The 21,634-nt window shown below is 42.6% G+C and overlaps 1 protein-coding gene across 1 annotated transcript in view; it reads right to left on the reverse strand.

The window, feature by feature from the left end:
- VPS13D (vacuolar protein sorting 13 homolog D (S. cerevisiae)) overlaps positions 1 to 21,634 on the reverse strand; it is a 236,959-nt gene that overhangs the window by 105,363 nt on the left and 109,962 nt on the right. The window contains 9 exon segments of the mRNA XM_006766790.2: positions 2,714 to 2,862; positions 4,817 to 4,913; positions 6,631 to 6,780; positions 11,992 to 12,141; positions 12,871 to 12,987; positions 13,552 to 13,731; positions 16,040 to 16,148; positions 18,697 to 18,860; positions 19,531 to 19,639. Coding sequence (XP_006766853.1) covers positions 2,714 to 2,862; positions 4,817 to 4,913; positions 6,631 to 6,780; positions 11,992 to 12,141; positions 12,871 to 12,987; positions 13,552 to 13,731; positions 16,040 to 16,148; positions 18,697 to 18,860; positions 19,531 to 19,639 — 1,225 coding nt within the window.

The raw sequence follows: 21,634 nt of genomic DNA on the forward strand, positions 1-21,634 counted from the left end.
AACTAGAGGACTAATCACATACAGTAGTATCCTAAGTTGATGCTCATTTACTCAAGTAGCAGTTTCCTGTTATAAAATGGATTCTGGGGAAAACAATCTGTGCTCATAAGTTCCTAATAAAAATAGGAAAGTGTCTACTCCGACCTCTGCCAGACAAAAACTGCTGAAGTCTTCCAGAAACTTTATAGAGCTGAAAGGAGAAATACCTGTCCATACGCCATAGGTCTCAGATCGCAAGCCAGCCCCTGGGCCACGTCCTTTCCTCTCGGAGTTTATCCTGCACTAAACAAAACTGTCTGGAATTCATTCTTTAAAGGTTTATTTATGGTGCATAGAGACTGTTTATGTGAAGCAGGGTATCTGCCCATTTCCCTCTTGGGACGGTGTTTAAAACTACAGGGATCTTTCCCTCTCTGGCACTTTCTGAAATACAATTAACAATACTGGATCTTTTTTCCTTTAACAAATCTGGTTTTTATTTAGGAAGGGGAGGAAAAAAGTAAAGGGTCTGAAGTTTCCCAACAAATTATTTCAAGCCTTTGAGAAGACAGTTTTAGGCTTTTTAAATAGTGTCTTTGTTTGAAATTCCCCCTCACCCCCACCCTCTTGCTCTTTGACCATTAAAATGTGGGTTTTCTTCCAAACTAGATTGCTCAATTAAAGCCCTGCTTTTGTAATACCCCCATGCTCTAAATGGGAAAAGAACTGCTGTAGGCCACCTTGTGAAACCTTTTAAAGGTTCCTGGCTTCTTTGATCTTTAAAAAAAGAGAGAGAGAGAGAACATATAAGCTACCTGGCATTCTCCATATGAGTCGGCTACTCTAACTTGCAGACTTGGGAGAATAATGGGGAAACTGGGGGTGGGGATGCTGTACTTTCCTCTCCGCGTTTGTGAAATGGAACTTATTGCCTCCCCCTTCTCCCATCACAGAGGAAGGAATCCAATTGAGATAGCAGATGTGAGACTGCTTCGAGTCCTTCTGAACAGACTCCATCTGCAATAACGTTCCCTCGGTGTAAACCTGAAGAGACTTCGCTCTGAGATTCCTGACAGCCTCACTTCTGGCCTGGCGTCAAGGGAATCAAGATAATTATTCCTTCAACACCAAAGACACGGTTACCTTTTAGTCAGACTCCTGTGACTCGTGCGCTGGGACGGGGCTCCGTTTTCTAAGCACATACTCCCAGCCATTACATATAGTCACAAAGAGCACGCTGCTCTTCCTAAGAGCGGCTAATAAAGGGTATTACTCTGTTAGGAAACTCTTCGGATAAATGACATTATTTTATGAGTCCCAGGCTCCACTAGGAGAAACCAAGACATGGTAAAACGGTGACTTCCACAAGCTGCGAATTTAACTCTGAAGTCCCAACGCCCAGCACCCTGCTGGGAACACGGACCGATCCCACTCAGGGTGGCTGCGCCCGCACCTCATGATGTGGCCGCTCCACTGAATTTCCTTAACAATCGTTGGAAAATGCCTTCAAATGCTCCCGCGCAGAGTGCCTGCCAATGAAACGTTCGCCTGATCCCCGGCCACTGTATGCAGGGCGCACATGCGGTGGCAAGACCAGGGACGAACAGGGAGCCAGTTCCCCTGGAGAAGATCAGGCTGCATTTGTCAGTCTGGGGGAAAGTTTTCTGCTGGGAGCAATCTGAAAGGCATATTTAGGTGTCTGTGTTTCTTAGTTAGATGAATTTAAAAACAAGAAGTCCTTAACTCTCAGGAAATGCTTCACATTGGCCCGCTGGGCGAGTGCCAAGTGCTCGGGGGAATATACACTTTATCAAACAAACTCATTCTGAAGGGTCACAGAAGTCAAGTGGATACTTGTGGATATTAGCAAGATAGTGGTTTTCCCATGGTTTTCCCCCACTCCCATGCTAACTGTAAGTATCTGCCGTCTCCTGGGAAACATGAAATTAAAGCAAATGAAGCAGACGGGACAGCGGGCAGTGCGTCAGGAAGGGCACCCTTGCCGGTCTACGCTGCAGGGCAGTCCCCGCCCCCTGGTCCTGACCCAGCAGCTCAGCCCCACTTTGCTGCCTTCATGAAGCAGCCACTTGGCCCTGTTCTTATCCAAACATGATCTGATGTTGACCAGACGAATGAAGAGTTTATTGCAGAAAATGAAGAAGCTGCTCAGACTGTGTCAGGTGAATATCAAGATGACCCCGTTGCGTCTGGTCTGGGGGTAGGCAAGGCCACGTCTCTGTGGGGAGTGGGCAAGTGGCCACGTCTTCCTTGCAGTGGCCGGCGTTTCAAGTGTCACCCACTCAAGACGCGGAAGACGCAGAGAGGAGGAGAGAACCAGGAGGGGCAGGCAGGTCTTGGGCACAAAAGGAAGAGACTGTCTCGGTGATAGTTTTCCTCTTGAGTGTGGGAGCAGCCCTAGGCAAGGAGGCTTTTACCTCATTGAGATGAGACAAGAGCTAAGGAGGGAGCAGGTGAGTTCTAATGTACTTCTCGGTCTACTCTTTTGTTACTCCTTAATCTTTGGCAAAGTCATACTTAAACATTTTTAAAAAATGAACACATACACACACACACACACACACACACACACACACACGAGTCAGTAAACCCCTAAAGAAGGAAACCTGTAAAAATGTCTGTTACAAATGGTGCTGGACAGAAAAAGCAAAGAGTAAACACACGCACTCTTTTCTGAGGAAGTCATTGTTTAAAACGTATCCAGCTCTCAGCTCACCTTCAGGTCCAGGGGTAACTTGTTGGAGGTGAACACGCTCAGCCTGATCTGGGGAATGCTGATCTTGAGATTTTCAAAGTAGTAGCGAATGGGTGTTCCTCCTTGCTCATCTGTCTTTTCGTGGAGGTTTTCGTCATATTTTTCAACCTCTGGCACAAAGATAGAATTGTTTTATAAAAAAATGAATTTCTGAAGCCCCATGATTCAAACACTTGATTCACATATTTAAAAACTCACAGAAAAATGTAAACATCGATTCCCTCTACACTTAGTTTTTCATGGTTCAGAATTATGCACAGTATCTTGATGCATTTCCTTGTAAAAGCAGATCTGTTGCATGCTGTTGACCAAAAAAGCACAATAGCTTAATCTTTGGTTTGTGACTCTGTACCCCCGGGCCGAGCACCTTTGGGGAAAGAATCCAGGTGGGGAAGCGAGAGCTCATGGGTGTGCTTGTTGGTAATTTTTCTAAAAACCATGTTGCTGTTGTCATTATTATTATAAATGACCTAGATTTTCTGAATTTATTTCAGAAGATGACATCCAAGTAAGTACTTGGAGTGTGTTTTAACCAAATCAAAATAAACAATGACCAATAAATAATGAATCGGAACAAAACATAATGCCTTAGAAAGAAACAGGCTGCAGGCTATGCAGAACTGATGTCACAACCAGCAGCATTCTCTCTCCCAAACGGTGAGCATCCGTTTGCACAGCAGAGTCGAGGCCTATTTTTCACTTATTATCTCATGAAGTAAAAAGGTTAAGGGCTAAGCCACAGCAATGTGCCCTTTGACTCGATGTTGTGCCCACACCCATTTGGGCAGCTTATGTTCACTTGGCTGCATGTGCCTTAGAAATAAGAACAAAGATATTATACATATCTACTTACCAAATAAATTTATGCTGTACCTATTACAGTTCTATTTATAGAAAAAAGGGGTAAAAAAAAAAAAGATATTGCAACAGAGCCTAGCTTATCTGTAATCAGGACACAGAAATAGGAAGCAGAGAAGATACTCCGGTGAAAGGCAGGCCAGGCCCTTACAGAGTCTAAATCCACAGTACGATGCTTGGCGGAGGGCGGGGGGGTGGGGGGGGGATTATTTAGAGCAGCTTACAGGAAAAGCACGTCCAATCAAATTTAAAGTAAAACTTCTCCGGAAGATACCAAAAGGAAACAGATACCTGCCAGGCAGGTTCCTAAGTGACTGTCTAAGCACAAATAAACACCAGCATTCCAACCCAAAGTGAAAACACAGCACTAAACAGACAGCATCTTGTTCTTAATCCCAAATACACGAAAAGCTTCAATTCCAAGTCTGGAATAAAAAGGCAGAAATACTTTGCTTGCATGGTGTATACGTATGTGCATATGCACACATGTCCCAGGGATTCCTTTTTTCCTTAGCAGACAGGGGCAATAAACATAAATGTTTCTATTGTATCATTTCCCCAGGCTCAGCTATTACTGTAGTCTTCCAAAGACTAAGCATTACTGATTTTCTCTAGTATACAGTCTTGCAAAGGCCACGCTGAGGAATTAAAACAAAACGATTTTTGTAGCTGGAAAACGTAGGTTTCTCAACAGCGTATCTCACTCCCCTCTCCAAAGAAGAATAAAGTAATTAGAAGCCTTTGTAAGGCATAAGGGGATGAATGTAAAAAGTTAAGGAGCTGAGGCTAGCCAATTTTTTTCTTCCACTAAACCGAAAGAACTGCCGAAGGGATTTCTGATTCTTGGCCCTCGGTCTGCTTCATAAACAAAGGTTAGGAAACAAAGTGGTTTGCTAAATAACTAACATCATTTCTGTTAGCCCAGAGGAGAGGAGTCAAAAAACGCAGAACAAAGAGGAAGAGTATACAGCTTCCCAAAGGCTTAGCGCCTGGCATTCCAGGACACCTCTGAGCCGCCTCCTTCACGCCCAGATGTACTTCAACCTGTCAACAAGCAATACTCTGAAAACTGAAACACAAACCTTCCTGGTTCAGGCTACGATGTGGAAAGAGAGCTTATATCCAAAACCTTATTTCCACAAGCAGGCTAAAAAATGCCGGTTTGGGGCCAATTCCCAGACACAAACCCAGAACGTTCACCATTACCTGATTCTGCTTGATCGTAGCCAAAGAAACTCAGCAGCTTGAGGAGCAGCTTCTCTTCGATCTGCACCGTGAACCTCTGAGCCGTGACCATCAGGTGCTAGGGATAAAGGAATTCTAACTTAACAGCGTGAACCCCAGAAAAAACTCCCATTCAGGTTTTCTGTGCCAGTGCGAAGACCCCAAGGACAGGCTATGGATTCTTTACTCACATGATTTTAGTGTCAACTAGTGGCTTGGTGCACATTGAAAGGAAGTTAGTGCACACTGAAAGGAAATTAATTAGAAGAAATAACTATTTGCCCTTTCTCTATAAAAGATGTGTCAACCAAATTCATGATTGACAATGACAGATCGAAACACACACATGCGACTGGCACCAGCAAGAGCTCTATATATATATATATGTAGACTAGAGGCCCGGTGCATGAAATTTGTGCACTCAAGGGGGATCCCTTCAGCACAGCCCATAGGCTTTCATTATATAGGATAAACTTGCTTAATTAGACCTGCTTTCTGATTTAGCTAAACTTTTTCCAGCCCAGTGGAACACCCCAATTTCTCTTTCGGGTAATTGTCAGCAACACAGCAGTAAATACCAACACGAAGCAGATTATTATTGTAGATCACTCAGGGAGAATAAACAGTAAGATATTTAACTGCAGCAGTGTTTGATGATATTCTGCACTGAGAAAACCTGAAGTCATTTTCAAGGTCCACCATTTCTTACTTCTTTTCAGTCAGGTCAAGTTTCTAAGCTTTCTAAATCTCTGTTTTCTGGCTAATCAAAAGAAAATAGGATTCTACCAAGTCTCCTATCTACCTACTTGAGGACTTCTGAAAGGATCAAATGAGATGAGGCACAGGAAAACGCTTCACAGACATTTGGTTACAGTGTGAAATGTTTCCACCTGGCTTTGAAGCAAGTCGTGTTCCTGGGCTGACAAAACTGCAAGGAGGCTGGTCGCTAGGGAGAGGAAGCTGGGAGTTGCTATGTGATGTCATTACCCGGATGGTAGGACACCGAGCACATTAGCCTTTTGTATATATAGATTGCCAAAGTATTTCTGGCTCATCTCTCTCTACATTGTTACAATTAGCCCCAAATTCCACGTTTAGACAATTCACCCCTTGATTGTTTGGTTCTGAGGGCACCTGGGTCTCCTTAGTCAGCATGACACTTTCAGATGCACTGCGGTGGGTGAACCTCACGGTGCTGAGCTCACATGGCTGGCAGCTAGTTTAAGGAGCAGCACGTGTGGGCTAATGATTGTGAGGCCTGGCCTCATCACACCAGTGACAAAGGATCAGAACTATAGGAAGCAACCTCTTTGTCAGCTCCTACTTTTTCAGGACTTGCTGCCATACAGCCTGCTTATGCATGCAGATTCTCCAGGAAAGAAAGTTTATTTCTGAAGGGTCCACTTTTAGCAAACAGTTTGGCAGCTTCCATAGGAGGATGTCAGTCGCAAGGTCAGACCCCTCCTGCCCCTTTTCAATAGTATTCTGGATTATTCTATTTTAATAATACATCTGGATTATGCCTGGGTCCCAATCAGTCTAGAAGACACTATGCTTTCCCACCAAGACTTCACGGACTCTGGCCCCCAATGGAGTCAGAGCTACCACAGACAAGGTCAGCACACACACAGTTGAGAACACAGTGCTAAGAGGAGTTCCTGTCAATTCCTTTCCACGGTTTAATAAGCCACTGTGCCTTCACCCCACAGGACTATTTCCGTCCACACCCTGCTCTGCTGCTCAGACACTTGGCTGTGAGGGAACAAACCCGGCACAGCTCAAACCCACCAGCCTACCTTGTAGATGTTGGTCAGCGCACTCTTACTGGGGAACTTCACCGCATTCACCTGCACGGCAGGGCCTGTCTCAATGACCTCATTCTCATTGCTCAGGGGTGTCACGTAGAGCATGAAGGGCTGAGTGGTACCAATGAGCTGATTGTCCACCTAGGACATGAAAAGGCAAAATAAAACAAAAACAGCCAAGTGGCTCGGTTCTCATTTCTACCTTTGACTGGGGTCTCACAATATGCAGGCTGCTCAGGAAGTACCCTTGCCATTTGACTCTGTCTAAACAGCAGCTGTAAAAATATAGTCTCATTGAAGACCCACAATAATAGCATTTCAAGCTTGGTGAAGGCTGGAGAGGAGGATCCCAGGAATGGTGTTACAAAGAGAATTGTCTTGATAGCATCACAATAAAACTGGCAAAAATAGTCAAAATCTAGTATTTCAGAACTCTGAAAGTTAAAGGTCTGCAACTATCCAGGGATCATTTATTCAAGAAAATTAGCTAAAATTCGAGAACAGCTCTGTGGCATTTTCACTTGTCACTCCCACTCGTCCTCCCCAGGTCCATAGAGGCCTCAGAAACTAACAGCCCTGCAACCACGGTGAACACACAGGGGCCTGGCAGGCCGAGGAGGGGCCATGATGGGCTTGCAGCTCCCCCAAAAGCTCCATTCCCAGAGAGACGTCAATTTTTTTACTTGACTGGCACCTCCGCTTTCCTGATATTGGTAATTTGTGCCTTCTCTTTTTAGTCCTGGCCGCACTGATCTTAGAGAACCAGCTTTTTAGTTGATTTTTTTCTACTGTAGTTGCTGGTTTCTACTTCATTAATTTCTGCTGAGATCCTTATTATTTCCCTTCTTCTGCTTATTTTGGGTTTGTTGTTGGTGATGTTTAGCAGCATTCCACAAATTCTGATATGTTGTGTTTTCATTCTCATTCAGTTCAAAATATTTTCTAATTTCTACTTTGATTTGCTCTTTGATCTATGGGTTATTTGGGAGTCTACTATTTAGTTTCCAAATATTTTGGGGATTTTCCTAACTCCTTTTCCATTATATCTACTTTAATTCCATTGTGATCAAAGAGCATACTGGGTGTGACTTAAATCCTTCTGAATTTGTTGAGAATCGTTTTATGGTCCAGAATGTGTTCCATCTTGGAAATGTTCACGTGCACTGGAGAAGAACATGTGTCCTGCTGTTGCTGGGTGGAGTGTTCTATAAATATCCATTAGGCCTAGTGGGTTGGTAGTGCTGTTCAAATCTAGTATGTCTTTCATGATTTTCTGCTTATTTGTTCTACCAAATATTCAGAGAGTGGCAATGAAATCTTCTACTATAATTGTGTATTTGTCTATATTCTTCTTTCAGATTTTTTTTCTTTGTATATTTTAAAGTTCTGTCTACATATTCAGGAATGTTATGCCCTCTTGATTAACTGTCTCTTTTATCATTAGGAAATTACCTTTCTAACCCCTGGTAATGTTCTTTGCTCTGTAAATTATTTTGTCTGATATAATCTACTCATTCCCACTTTCTTATGACAAGTGTTAGCCTGGTATATCTTTTTCCATTATTTTGTTTTTAACCTATTTGGGTCTTTAATTTTAATGTGTGTGTTTTTGTAGGCAGTATATAATTGGGTTGTACTTTTTAATCTAACCTGTAACTTTTGTCTTTTAATTGGAGGTGTTTATAGCATGTACATTTAATTAACTGATACAGTTAGGTTTGAATGAGTCAACCATCTTCCTGCTCTTTTCTGAGTTTTCCTCTTTTGTGTGCCTTTTCTTGGATTAATCAAGTACTTTTTATGATTCCATTTTATCTCCTTTGTTAGATTATTAAGTGTAACTCTTTTGGTGGTTGCTTTAAGGTTTGTGGTATTCATCTTTAACAGCCTACAATCAAATGACATCATAATATTTCATGTATAAAAAAATTACAATAATATAGTTCCATTTCCCCCCTTCCAGACAATATGCTATTATTGTCATTCATTTTACTCTAATGTATTATAGATCCCAAAATATAGCGATAATTATTTTTGTCTAAACTAGTTGATTACCTCTTACAGAGATTTAAATAGAAAATTATTTTATGTATTTACCCCCGTAGTGATCATCATTTCAGGTACTCTTCCTTCTTTTGTGTAGATCCAGATTTCTATCTCATACCATTTCCTTCTGCCTGAATGATGCCCTTTAACACTGTCTATAGTGCAGATCTGCTGGTAATGAGTTCTTTTAGCTTTTGTTTGTGTAAAACCATCTTTCTTTCACCCTTATTTTTTGAAAGGTATACTTGCTGGACATAGAATTCTAGGTTGACCATGTTGTAAACAGATGTATTGTCATCCAGGCTTTGTTGTCCATTTATCGAGCACAGAGAGAATAGATTGAGTATATTATTAAGGGCCCTAGGATTTTCAGATGGTAAATAAGAATTGGCTTGCCGAAACCGGTTTGGCTCAGTGAAAAGAGTGTCGGCCTGCGGACTGAAGGGTCCCGGGTTCGATTCCGGTCAAAGGCATGTACCTAGGTTGCGGGCACATCCCCAGTAGGAGATGTGCAGGAGGCAGCTGATCGATGTTTCTCTCTCATCGATGTTTCTGACTATCTCTCTCCTTTCCTCTCTGTAAAAAAATCAATAAAAAAAAATATATATATAACAAAAAGTTAAAAAAAAAAAAAAAGATTGGCTTCAACTTAAAGTCACCAGCTACATTAGCCCTTAACAAGAGAGCCAGGCTGTCATCTGAATCCAGGCACTGATTTATCCTCTGTAATACGAAAGTCCAAGGAGGCGTCTTCTTCCAATAGAAGGCTGTGTCATCTGCACTGAAAACCTGTTGTTCAGTGTAACCACTTTCAATTACTAGCTTAGCTAGATCTTCTGGGTAACTTGCTGCAGCTTCTACATCAGCAGTTGCGGCTTCACCTTGTATTTCTATGTGATGGAAATGGCTTCTTTCCTTAAACCTCATAAACAACCTCTGCTAGCTTCACACCTTTCTTCTGCAGTTTCCTTACCTCTTTCAGCCTTCAGAGAGCTGAAAAAAGTTGGGTCGTTGCTCTGGATTAGGCTCTGGCTTAAGGGAATATTGTGGTTTGCTTTTTCTATCCCCATCGTTAAAACTTTTTCCATATCAGCACAAGGCTGTTTTGCTTTCTTATCATTCATATGTTCACTGGAGTAGCACTTTTAATTTCCTTCAGGACCTTTTTCTTTGCATTCACAACTGGCTAACTGGTGCAAGAGACCTAGCTTTCTGCCTGTCTTGGTTTTTGACATACCTTCCTCGCTAAGCTTTACCATTTCTAGTATTTGATTTAAAGTGAAAGACATGCGACTCTTCCTTTCACCTGAACACTTACAGGCCATTATAGAGTTATTAATTGGCCTAGTTTCAAGTTGTGTCTAAGTGAGTAGGCAGAATAAGGAAAGGGAGACGAGGAAATGGCCATTTGGTTGAACAGTCAGAATACACACAAGATTTATTAATGAAGTATGCATTCTTATATGGGAGTGGTTCATGGTACCCCCAAACCACTACATTAGTAACATCAAAGATCACTGATCACAGATCATCATAACAAATGTAACAATATTGAAAAATACTGGACTATTAATGAGAATCATCAAAATGTGACAAAGAGACACAAAGTGAGCAAATGCTATTAAAAAATGGCACCAACAGACACTTAATGCAGGGTTGCCACAAACCTTCAATTTGTAAACTCAGTATCTGTGAAGCATAATAAAGTGCAATAAGAGAGATATGTCTATTTTCTATTTAAATTCAGACAGTTTCTATTGCTACATCTTCAAGCTCACTAATCTTTTGTTCTACAATGTGTCATCTGCTATTAATCAAATCCAGTGTACTTTTCATTTCATTTTAATCTGTAGAAGTTTGAGTTTTTTATATCTTCCATGTTTCTACTTAACTTTTTCAACATGCAGAATACAGTTATCCTAATAGTTTTAATGTCCTCTGAAAATTCTAACATCTGTGTTAGCTCTGGGTCCATTTCGACTGATTATTCTGATTACATATTGTGTTTTCCTGCCCCTCTGCACACCTGGTACTTTTTGATAGGAAGCCAGATATTGTGAATATTACTTTGGCTGCTGAATATTTTTGTTTTCCATTACATCTTGAGCTTTGTTCAGGGTGCAGTTAAGTTACTTGGAAACAAATCTATCCTTTCAGACCTTCCTTTTATGATTTGTTAGGTAGGTCTGGAGCAGTGCTCAGGCTAGGGCTAATCATAGCTCAGCATGGAAGCAAGACTTGCTGGAGGACTCCTCCCAGCATCCAGTCTGGCTGGGAGGAAGCAGCACCATCTCCAGCTGAGGAGCAGCAGGTGCTATCCCGGAGATCCTTTCGGATGGTCCGGATGGCAGTTTCCTCACACACATCACTGATCTGTCCTCTGCTGAATACTCGTAGGGCCCCTCCGTAGAGCTCCCATGTTTTCTTTCTGTGACGCATGTTCCTCCCAGGATGCTGTCCTCTGGAGTCCAGCTGCCTCAGTGCTAGGACTCCAGCTCTGTTTGTTCAACTCATCCATTCTAGTTCCTCCTCCCCTCCCAGTGCCACGGCCGGGAAGCTTTCCCAGTAAGCTGAGCAACTGCAGGGCTCACCTCTTTGGTTTCCCACCTCTCACGCTGTTGTCTGATGTCCAGTGTCTTGGACCTGCTGTCTCTCTGTTTTATCTGGATTTGGGGTCGATTCACGTAGGAGAGTAAATCTGGTTCCTGTCACTACATGTTGGCCAGAAGCACAAGTTCAGTTCCCTTGTTTTTCTTCCTATGATGAACTTCAGTTCCTCATGGTGAGATGATTTCCTATTGTTTCTAATATTGCAAGATGGGGACCCTGGGTTCCTCCACGCTACATTAAGTTATCTAAGTCACTGCTAGACTAGCTACTATATTCAGAATTCTGCTATATAGAAAAATTAATGAAACAAATGTAGGTAGAAACAATTACTTTCATAGAATGACTTTTTGAAGGCCACAACAAGATACTTTGCCAAAGCACCAAAGTGTTTAGAACACCAAACACTGGATCTGGTTGGGTGTTCAGCGAGAACACAAGAAGATTAACCCCTTCCCCGGCAGAAACGTGTATACTCGTTTTCACAAAATGTTCTTTTTCAGTCGTCGACGAGTATACTAAGAAAATATGGTAAAAAAATATGGTTTATAGGAAGACGAGTTACAAACTGTTTTCATAACCAGCATCGAAAATACTATATAGAACCAAAATAAAAAAATTAGTCTGAAAAAGAAACGTTTTTAACAAAAAAATTATTGGGGAAGGGGTTGACAAGTTCTAAACTGTCCTGCCCCTTACCTGTACATCCTGTATGCTGAGCTCAAGCATATGACTGGTAGCCAACTGTGTATAGTGCACATTGATTCCTGTAAGACTTGCAAAGACCAGTTCTTCTGGGACTTTATTAATTAAGGACAACCCGAGTCCACCTTCTAACTTCACAAGCACCTGAAAGGAAACCAAAAAATGGCATACTGACCGTTTAAAACAGAGGGATTTCATCCCTGAGCAGATGAAAACCACTTTCTTAGTCATATTATTCACCTTGATGCCTTTAAGTCCCATCACCTCCCTACCCCCCAGAACTCTAGTCTGATATGATAATGCCTCTATCAGAGTACTGATGACATTCTGCATTTATTTTAAGAGAATAATTATTTATAATATTTTCCCTATTTGGGATGCAAGCTCTTTATAAGTTATTCACTGAACTAGCATAACATCCAATACAATGCTTTACATATAGATATTTGATTTTTAAAGGTCACTGAAAAGAGTGTGCTTTTTCGTGTTCATCTCATGCTCCTTTTCAAATATTTTACTTCCTTCCCAATACCCAAACAGAGAGAGGGGAAGGGAGATATCAGAATCAACTGGGGCAAAAAAAAAAAAAAAAAAAAAGTCTATCTTATTTATTCTCCACCTTCATTCCCGTCTAAATCAAGTAGTTTAGCTTTGTTCACTGTCATCTTAATTTAGCAACATTTTCACAGTCTTTAGCTGTCATTTAACTAAATACTCACACATTCATGTTGTGATAACATTAAACACTGAAGCAACACCTATATTTAGAGTTCACAGAGGGCAGAAAGAAAAGAAGAGGCTTAAATTGAGAACACCTGGAGCAAAATTCTAACCAAACTTATGATAAATGAATCTGCAATACTTAAAACTTACTTCTAATTCCTGCTCTGTGCCTGGGTTCTTTAATTTCTGTAGCTCTTGTTCAGTAACAGGAAGTTCATCCACTTCATATGATGAACGGTCACTTTTCCGTTGGGAGAAATCCGTTATCTGAGGTCAAATAAAACAGTGTACTAAGAAGGCTTACATTTATACAGCGAAACCCATTCCATATAGATTGTGTCGGTCAAAACTCACTGTATAGTCAATAATCCTATGGAAGTTAATGGTTTCCAAAGCACTGCTAAGGTAAGATTTATGTAACAGTGAAACAAACTTGTTCCCCGTCTACACGGCAAAGGCCAAGCTGTAGACCTGAGACCCTCGTCTAGTGGGGCTGGCATCTGTAGTGATCTAGAATTACAACTCAAGTCAAAATACACAAACCTCAATTCACCTTTGTCTAAAATAAGGAGGTTTTTTAAAGAGGTATTATGGATTATGATGACTATCTCAGGTTACACTGTATTATCTCCAATCACTATACTAATACTTTATTTTTTATATCGTCTTATATTTACTTATTCTTTCATTCTTCTAACAACTTTGTGAGGTTGGTCTTATCCTCACTTGATAAATGAAGACACTGTATCTTTATAAATATTTGTTGAATGACTAACCATGAGGGTCGGGTACTAAGATTCCTTCATGTCAGTTTTTAAGATAAATTATCACCTGCAATGCTCTAGTTGGTCCATCTGGGATGACTCTGATAGATAAAATTCCAGAACCAGGCCTCAGTTTTTGGTTAATAAACTGTTGTTCAGGTGGAACTGGCCCCAAAATCTCCATGGAAGTGTCAGGACCAAGAACGACTTCAGCTCCATCAAACAAACCAGAGAGCCCTCCTTTGGCCTAAAAGACACAGGAAAGATGTGTAAGAAAGAACGAAAGTAAAGGCATTGACTTTGACAATTTAATGTGTCATTTGAAACAAGTTATCAAATTTAAATCTTCTTTTGAAGGGTTACGGTCAATGTACAGTAAAGCATTACCTATTTTTTTCAACATTATAGATGATATAAAACAGAATTACTTGGGCAAGATGAAAAGTTATGCTCTATGAATTTAGGGAATTCTGAGTAAGAGAGTTCCATGAATAGAGTATTTTGGTTTAGTAATAAATTCTAATCATTAAAAACGGCTTTTTTAAAAAAGAACCAACAGCCCTGTTTCTCGGAGTAGTCTCATTAGGGTTGCTTAAAAATCGGATACAATCTGAAAATAAAGCCATTATCACTATCACTCAGCTTTCCAGTAAGAAGCACATTCTAGAGTTGAAAACCTCCCCAAACAGGCCTATGACTGAACAATCAACCCAAAGAGTCAAAAGATGGTGCCTCTTCTGAAACAGGAGGCTGGGAACGTCGTCTGATCCTCAGTTACTCGGGCCTTTGCAGAACAGGACTGTACCTCCTGCTATATGCGCCAAATAAAACGGAAGTCTACAGGATGATGCCTATGGCAGAGCAAACACAGGGCTAGAGAAGACAATGGCTAGTCTCTATATCCCCTTTGTTAATATTTAAACATTGAGCAATGAAAAGGATACTTTGAACTGGGTTTATAGGACAGATTTCAACATGGAGAAAGCTTTCATGACTGTTGTAAGTTTAGAAAGAAAGTCATACACAGCTTTATAAAGGCAGTGTCATAAAACATCAAAATGCCTATAATAAACTTTATTCTGAATAATATGATTGAAACAAGCTATTTCCCTGCTCAAAACACATTCTGCTCAGCTGAACACTATTACAGGGTCATTCACAACCGGAGAAATGATACCATAGATTCAAGAAACAAACAACACCCGACCAGCGTGGCTCAGTAGTTGAGCGTTGACCTATGAACCAGGAGGTCACGGTTCAATTCCTGGTCAGGACACATGCTCGGGTTGCAGGGTCAATGATTCTCTCTCATCATTGATGTTTCTATCTCTCGCTCCCTCTCCCTTTCTCTCTGAAATCAATAAAAAGGTATTTTAAAAAGAGAAACAACAAACACCAAAAAAGATTTTTTGGGGGGGGAAATGCTCTAAGAGAATCAGAATTACAAGGGCTTTAGAAACAAACGAGAAGTGAATTCAGGATCAGACTCAGAATCCAACAATTATAACAAGCCCCCTTTTGCCTCTAGAAGTCTGAATTGTATTGCTAATTGAAAATCACAAATCCATTCCAGATGTTGCTTCATATAAGTAAGCAGCTTGCCTTTGATGAAAAAAGCTAAGGGCAATAGAGATAAAGAAAATAAATCTCAGCAAATAGCACTCAGAGGCTCCTTGCAGTTTTGCTCGCTGCCCTGGAGAACCGCCTCCCATTACGAAGGACGGCCTGGTTCCCACCCGCAACAACACACTGAGAGTTCCCCAGCCAGGGCCTAATGTGTCCGTGTGAACCTCTGGGGTAAAACCCAGGCAGAGGCAGATCTGCACGCATTGTCACGCATGCTGTTCTGCTAATGCCCAAAGCCCCGAGGCACCTTCCTATCTCAGATCCATGGTCTCATTGCCGGCCTGAAGCCTGAGGGAAGAAAATCCAAACTCCCGGTAATTTTCCAAATGTATTTGCTTATAAGGAACTTGGGAGTTCATCATGGGCAGACTGGCTGACTAGAGGACAGGGGAAACTGACCACAGCAATCTTCACCCTGACATTTGCTACAACAATTAAATGCTATTTGGGCGCCACTAAGAATGCAGAAATAAACAGAATCAAGAGCCCACGATGACTACTCACCGTCGCTGAGAATACTTTACCAAGCACTCCTGCAGCTATTGTATTAACCTCACAGGCCTCAAACCAATCCACCTCACTTAGTGGTGGGCTTTTTCAGTAGACATTTTTCTTTCCTTCTTAAAATTACGTAAGTAATTTATGTCAAAGAAAAAAATCCAAATAAGCCAATAAAAAAAATCCCATCACCTTGGAGGCAACCATCCCTCACATATTTCTTATGTATCACCTTTAAGAACATTTTCCATATAAATACACAGAGGTGCTCAACAAAAGTTCCCTGACTTTCCTGATAAAATGAGACAATACATATTTGCTCTGTAATTAGTTCTCTCCATTGAACATGTAATGGATCTCCTCACTGAGACCTTGTTTCAAAGAAGGCTGAACCGTTGCTCCTCACACCAAGGATGTCAAAACGTACAGACCTGGACAACCAGCCCGTGTAACCCGCAGGTCAGTTTTCCTTCGCGGAAACTCCAGGTCTGGGTTGTGCTTCTCCTGCGATCAGGCTTCCTGAGCATCAGCGGCTCATACCTGGGGTAAAGGGAAATGCAGTGAGTCCTCTGAGTCACACAGTTCAAGCCTGAAGGAAATACTAGGACCACGATTTTATTCTTCATCCTTCCAATATCCTCTTCCCTTAAAATCTAATGGGCAGTTAGCCTGAACCCTATGGCAGCTGGTATCTCCTAATGAGGAAAGGGGAATAAAACAAAATGGAAAGCAACAAAAGGGTCATGGAGTAACAGTAATACTTTAAGGATTCATTTTATCTACACTAATAAAAGAGAAAGATGCAAATTGACCATCCCTCTGCGACACGCACCAGCCAATCAGGAGTGAATATGTAAATTAACCTGACAAAGATGGAGGGTTAATTTGCATCCACAGGCGCCTAGCAGCTGGGGTGGTTGCTTGTGCAACCTGGTCCTTGGGACCCAGGCCGCTCTAAGCCTGTAGGCCCGTGCGTAGCTGCCAAGCAGCCAGGGACGGGGCGGGAACATCCCTGGGATCCAGGCACTCCAAGCCAGCGCACACACAAGCAGCTCGGGGCAGGACAGGAACATCCCCCACAGCGAGAGAGCAGACAGCAGGGTCCTGCTTGCCCTTGGCTGTGGCAGCAAAGGGCAAGTAGTCCCCGACAGGGCCCCCACAGAGAGCAGACACCAGCGCCCCACTTACCCCTGCGGCGGTGAGCCAGAGAGCAGACAGCAGGGCCCTGCTTGCTCCTGGCCCTGGTGGCGAAGGGCAAGCAGGCCCCCACAGAGAGCAGACACCAGGGCCTGCAGTGGCATCAAGCAGGCAAGTCCGCAGAGAGCAGCGAACCACGGGGAGCAGGCCTAAGCTGTCAGTAGGATATCCCCTGAGGGCTCCCAGATTGCCCCTGCGGCGGCGAGCCAGAGAGCAGACAGCAGGGCCCTGCTTGCTCCTGGCCCTGGTGGCGAAGGGCAAGCAGGCCCCCACAGAGAGCAGACACCAGGGCCTGCAGTGGCATCAAGCAGGCAAGTCCGCAGAGAGCAGCGAACCACGGGGAGCAGGCCTAAGCTGTCAGTAGGATATCCCCTGAGGGCTCCCAGATTGGAGAGGGTGCAGGTCAGGCTGAGGGACCCAACCATCATTTATATAAAACTAGAGGCCCAGTGCATGAAATTTGTGCACTGGGTGGGTGTCCCTCAGCCCAGCCTGCCCCCTCTCACAGTCTGGGAGCCCTCAGGGGATGTCCTACTGATGGCTTAGGACCCCCCGCTCCCCACAGGGAGCAGGGGGGGGCCTAAGCCACAGTCTGGCTGCGGCAGCTCAGAGTACACCTCGCTGGGTGGGTCCGTGGGTCTGCTGGGGGCCTTGGTCCTGCTGTGGCGCAGCTTGGGGCATGCCCCCCTGGGCAGGTCTGCTGGGGGCCTTGGTCCTGCCGTGGCGCAGCTTGGAGCACGCCCCCCTGGGCAGGTCCATAGGTCCACTGGGGGTCTTGCTACCAGGGCAGGCAGCACGGCGTTCCTGCCCACAAACCCCCAGCGGGAGTGGCCTCAGAGTTGGGCAGCACTATTTACCTGCCGGGGGCCTTGCTCCCAGGGCAGGAAGGTTCCCAGGGCAGGCGGCGTGGCGTGCCTGCCCGTGAACCCCTGGCAGGAGTGCAGCGGCACCCAGCTCCAAGGCCACTCCTGCCAGGGGCCTTGCTCCCAGGGCAGGCTGCACAGCATGCCTGCCTGCAAACCCCCAGCAGGAGTGGCCTCAGAGCTGAGCAGTGCCAGGGCTGGGGGCGGGCTCCGAGCCACTGCAGCGCAGCTCAGAGCCCGCCCCCAGCCCTGGTGGTGGTTGGTGTCCACTGGGGTGGGGGGCATGCTCTGAGCTGGTCGTGATGCAGCCTCCTGAACTGGTAGTGATGTCCGGGCCTAATTTTCATATTTCTCTCTTATTATATAGGATATTTATTATTTACTTATATAATAATATAGGTTCTTGTATTCTCACAAGGACTAGCTACCATGCAGTATGAGAAGGGTTGTCAAACACATTTTAAAATATTTTCAGTAGTCTTTGTTCTGTTTTATTTCCAAATACATTTATTTATAGTGGGTTTCAACTTATAAGTCATCTGAAATCATTCTGAATAAAATAAGGTATTACCTGAAAACAAATACACTGACTTCACAGAAACACTAAGGCACAGCAAATAAAGGAATTTATTCAAAGCTAAAAAGCTGATTTGAACCCAAGGAGTTAGCCACAACTCCTCGATTGTTCTCTAAATAATTTGTTTCTGCTTTCAAAAGAGTTAGCATAATTTTTTAAAGATGTTTAAAAAGAAACTGTTCACTTCTAGGGGGTAATGATGAATGGAAGTCTGGGTGAAAGAAACCTTCACTTTTTATAATATATCCTTATTGTTTGAATTTTAAACATCTCCATAGCTTAAAAAAATAAAATAAAGGCCCAATGCTCATATTTGGGAACATAAGAGGTTTCTGTCACTGAAGAAAACAACAAATATAAAAAGACAAATTCCTACTTCATTTACAGACTCGCTTTTTGGTATAGAATTCATCTGAGTGAATTTGAAAGCAATGAACTTGAATAATATTACCTGTTGTCAGTTACAGCTGCTAGCCCAGCAATATCTAAGATGGCAGAGCCCTCAGTGGATCGGGCTGCTGAGGGCTTGTTGGGGTTGTGAGGCACTGACGAGCCCTCATGGGCCAGCATGCCGGTCCCGGTCATCCTCCACAGCTGAGAACGCTTCCCTGGTTCCTGTGGGCAGACCAGAAAGAGCGGTCATGTGCAGCCACAGTTCCATGTAAGGGCAAAGTTCTCAAGTAGGAACTACAGTAAGAGACATTTGCACACCACATAAAGGCTTAAATTCAAGCTTTCATAGTTTTAATCCCTAGTCACTTAAAGTGATTTCTGCAGCTCTGTTCTGAAACTTCTTCTATTTTGAAGGTTGAACTATTTATTACCAGTTCTTCTGTCATTTGTAATATTTCTAGCCAAATTTTACTGTCTTTCTATCTAGGTCTATTAGCATAAACATTTCCCTAAATTGACTTGAAAATAACATTAGCATAAAAAGGGGAAAAACTGTCAGTTTGATAACTTTTGCATTCTGTTTAGGAATAAGTAGATTAGGGGAGTACTACAACAGAAAAACAGAGTAATGAAAATGATATCACAGATTTGAAAAAAACAAACAGAATTAAGTTTTCCAAAAAGGGCATCAAAGATGGGAAGGTGCTTGGGACTCCTAGTGCAGGTGTCATGGGACAGTGGGAAGAAATAAACCAGATCAAGGCCTTGAGCAAGTCACTCAGCCTAAGTCTCCTCTTCCTCCGCTTAAAATGAGGGGTTGGATCAGAAGAACCGAATTTCTTCCAGCGTTAAAAATCTTTTATTCTAAACTCCAAATTCTAAGCTCTCTTACCTTCTTCTTTAAAATGACTCTTTGTGTCTTTGGCGAGACATCTAAGACGAGCTCTGCACAGGTAACGGCCTTGTTGGAAGCCACAGGCCTTCCAGTTCCCTCCTGTAAACTAGAATTTTTAAAAATTACATATATAACTCACACATATGTATATACTCACACATGTATTTAAGTACTCATAAGCAAACACATAAAACCTCCAGTGCGCGTCACTGGAGGCAATTCTTTCTTATTTTCTGTTTCTAATGATTTATCATAAAACTAGAGGCCCAATGCACGAAATTCGTGCAAGGGGCTCGGCCCTCGCAGTCCCGGCTGCCTCAGTCCTTGCAGCCCCGGCTTCATCCAGAAGGTCGTCTCTTTAAATCATAGAAGAAAAAGTGACTCGAGTTGCAGAAAGATCAAGGTTGTGTTGTTTTCCTGTATAATTTAAGATTCATTTGTCAGAAGACATACTCTGATATTTCCCCTCTCCTAATAATTTTAGTGGCTTAAAATTCAGATATAATTTTAGTAACTTAAAATTCAGGATAACTATATATCTTTGGAGGCCAAAAAACTAAGCCAGACATTCTAAGGGTCCAAGAATTAGCACTACTCCTTGCCAGGCAGCACACCGGCATCACAGCAGCCCCAAGTCTGGGCAAGAAATCAGAAGTCCCTCTGGGAGGAAAGGAAAAAAGGGCTCACACTCACCTTCCTGCAATTCAATCGTGTGACATTTCTCTGTGGCTTAGGAATCCTAAGCTTTCTGGAATATTGCAGCCTACCTACACTTTAGGGTATTTTGATGAATGTATTTAGATTATTCTCCTGTTCCCATTAAACTTTTTTTAAATTATTTTTATTGATTAAGGTATTACATATGTGTCCTTATCCCCCATTGCCCCCTCCCCCCATTAAGGTTTATCATAAAAAAGGGACTGATAAATTCAAAGTTAAAAACTAGTTTTCGTGGCATCAAAAGCACAAGTAACCAAAAAATAGGTAAGTTAGATTTCAACAAAATTAAGAACTTTTGCCCTTCCAGGAATACCATCAAGAAAGTAAAATGCTGGGAGGGGCAGGTGCAGGGTGGAAGGGGTCAAAGGGGAAAAATAAAACAACGTGGACATCTGTAATACTTTCAACACTAAAGATAAGTTTTTTAAAAAAGCAAAATGACAACCCACAAATAGGAGAAGATATTTGCTAATAATATATCTGGTATAGTACGTGTATCCTTATTATGTAAGGAATGGCTAAATTTAAGAATTATAAGGCAAAAGTCAAAATGTTAAATGAGCAAGGGCTTGAACAGACATTTTTCCAAAGATATACAAATAAATGGCCAATAAGCACATGAAAAGATCCCCAGCATCATTAGCTATAAAGGAAACGCATATCAAACCACAATGAGATACCACTCTACACCAGTAGGATGGCTACAATCAAAACAACAGAAAATAACCAGTTGCTTCGGATGAGGAGGAACTGGAACCATTGTACTTAGCTGGTGGGAATGTACAGTGGTTCGGCTCCTGTGGAAAACAGTATAATGGGTCCTCAAAAAGTTCCACACAAAATTACCCTCCTAGGTATACATTCAAAAATTTGAAAAACAAATCCTTAAACACAAGAACAGGCATGTGGATCATGGCAGCACTGTTCACAACAGCCAGAAGTAAGGTAACATAGTATCCATCAATGAGTGAGTGGATAAACGAAATGCTATATGTCCACACAATGGAATATCACTGAGCCATAATAGGCATGAAGTACTGCTACAGTGAACCTGAAAACATTATGCTAAGTGAGAGCCACCACACACAAGAGATCACACATCCTTCCTATGTAATAAAGAGCTAATATGCTAATTATACCGGATCCTATATAATAAAGAGCTAATATGCTAATTATACCAGATGGCAGAACAACTGTCTGGAGACCTACCAGACGACCTTCTGGATGAAGCCGGGGCTGCAAGGACTGAGGCAGCTGGGACTGTGAGGGCCAAGCCCCTTGCATGAATTTCGTGCATCAGGCCTCTAGTGCGTGCGCGCACGCGCGTGTGTGTGTGTGTGTGTGTGTGTGTATAGAACAAGTTTCAACAAGTGTAAAAGGA

The sequence above is a fragment of the Myotis davidii genome, unplaced genomic scaffold (assembly GCF_000327345.1).
Source record: "Myotis davidii unplaced genomic scaffold, ASM32734v1 scaffold299, whole genome shotgun sequence".
NCBI classification, from domain to species: Eukaryota; Metazoa; Chordata; class Mammalia; order Chiroptera; family Vespertilionidae; genus Myotis; species Myotis davidii.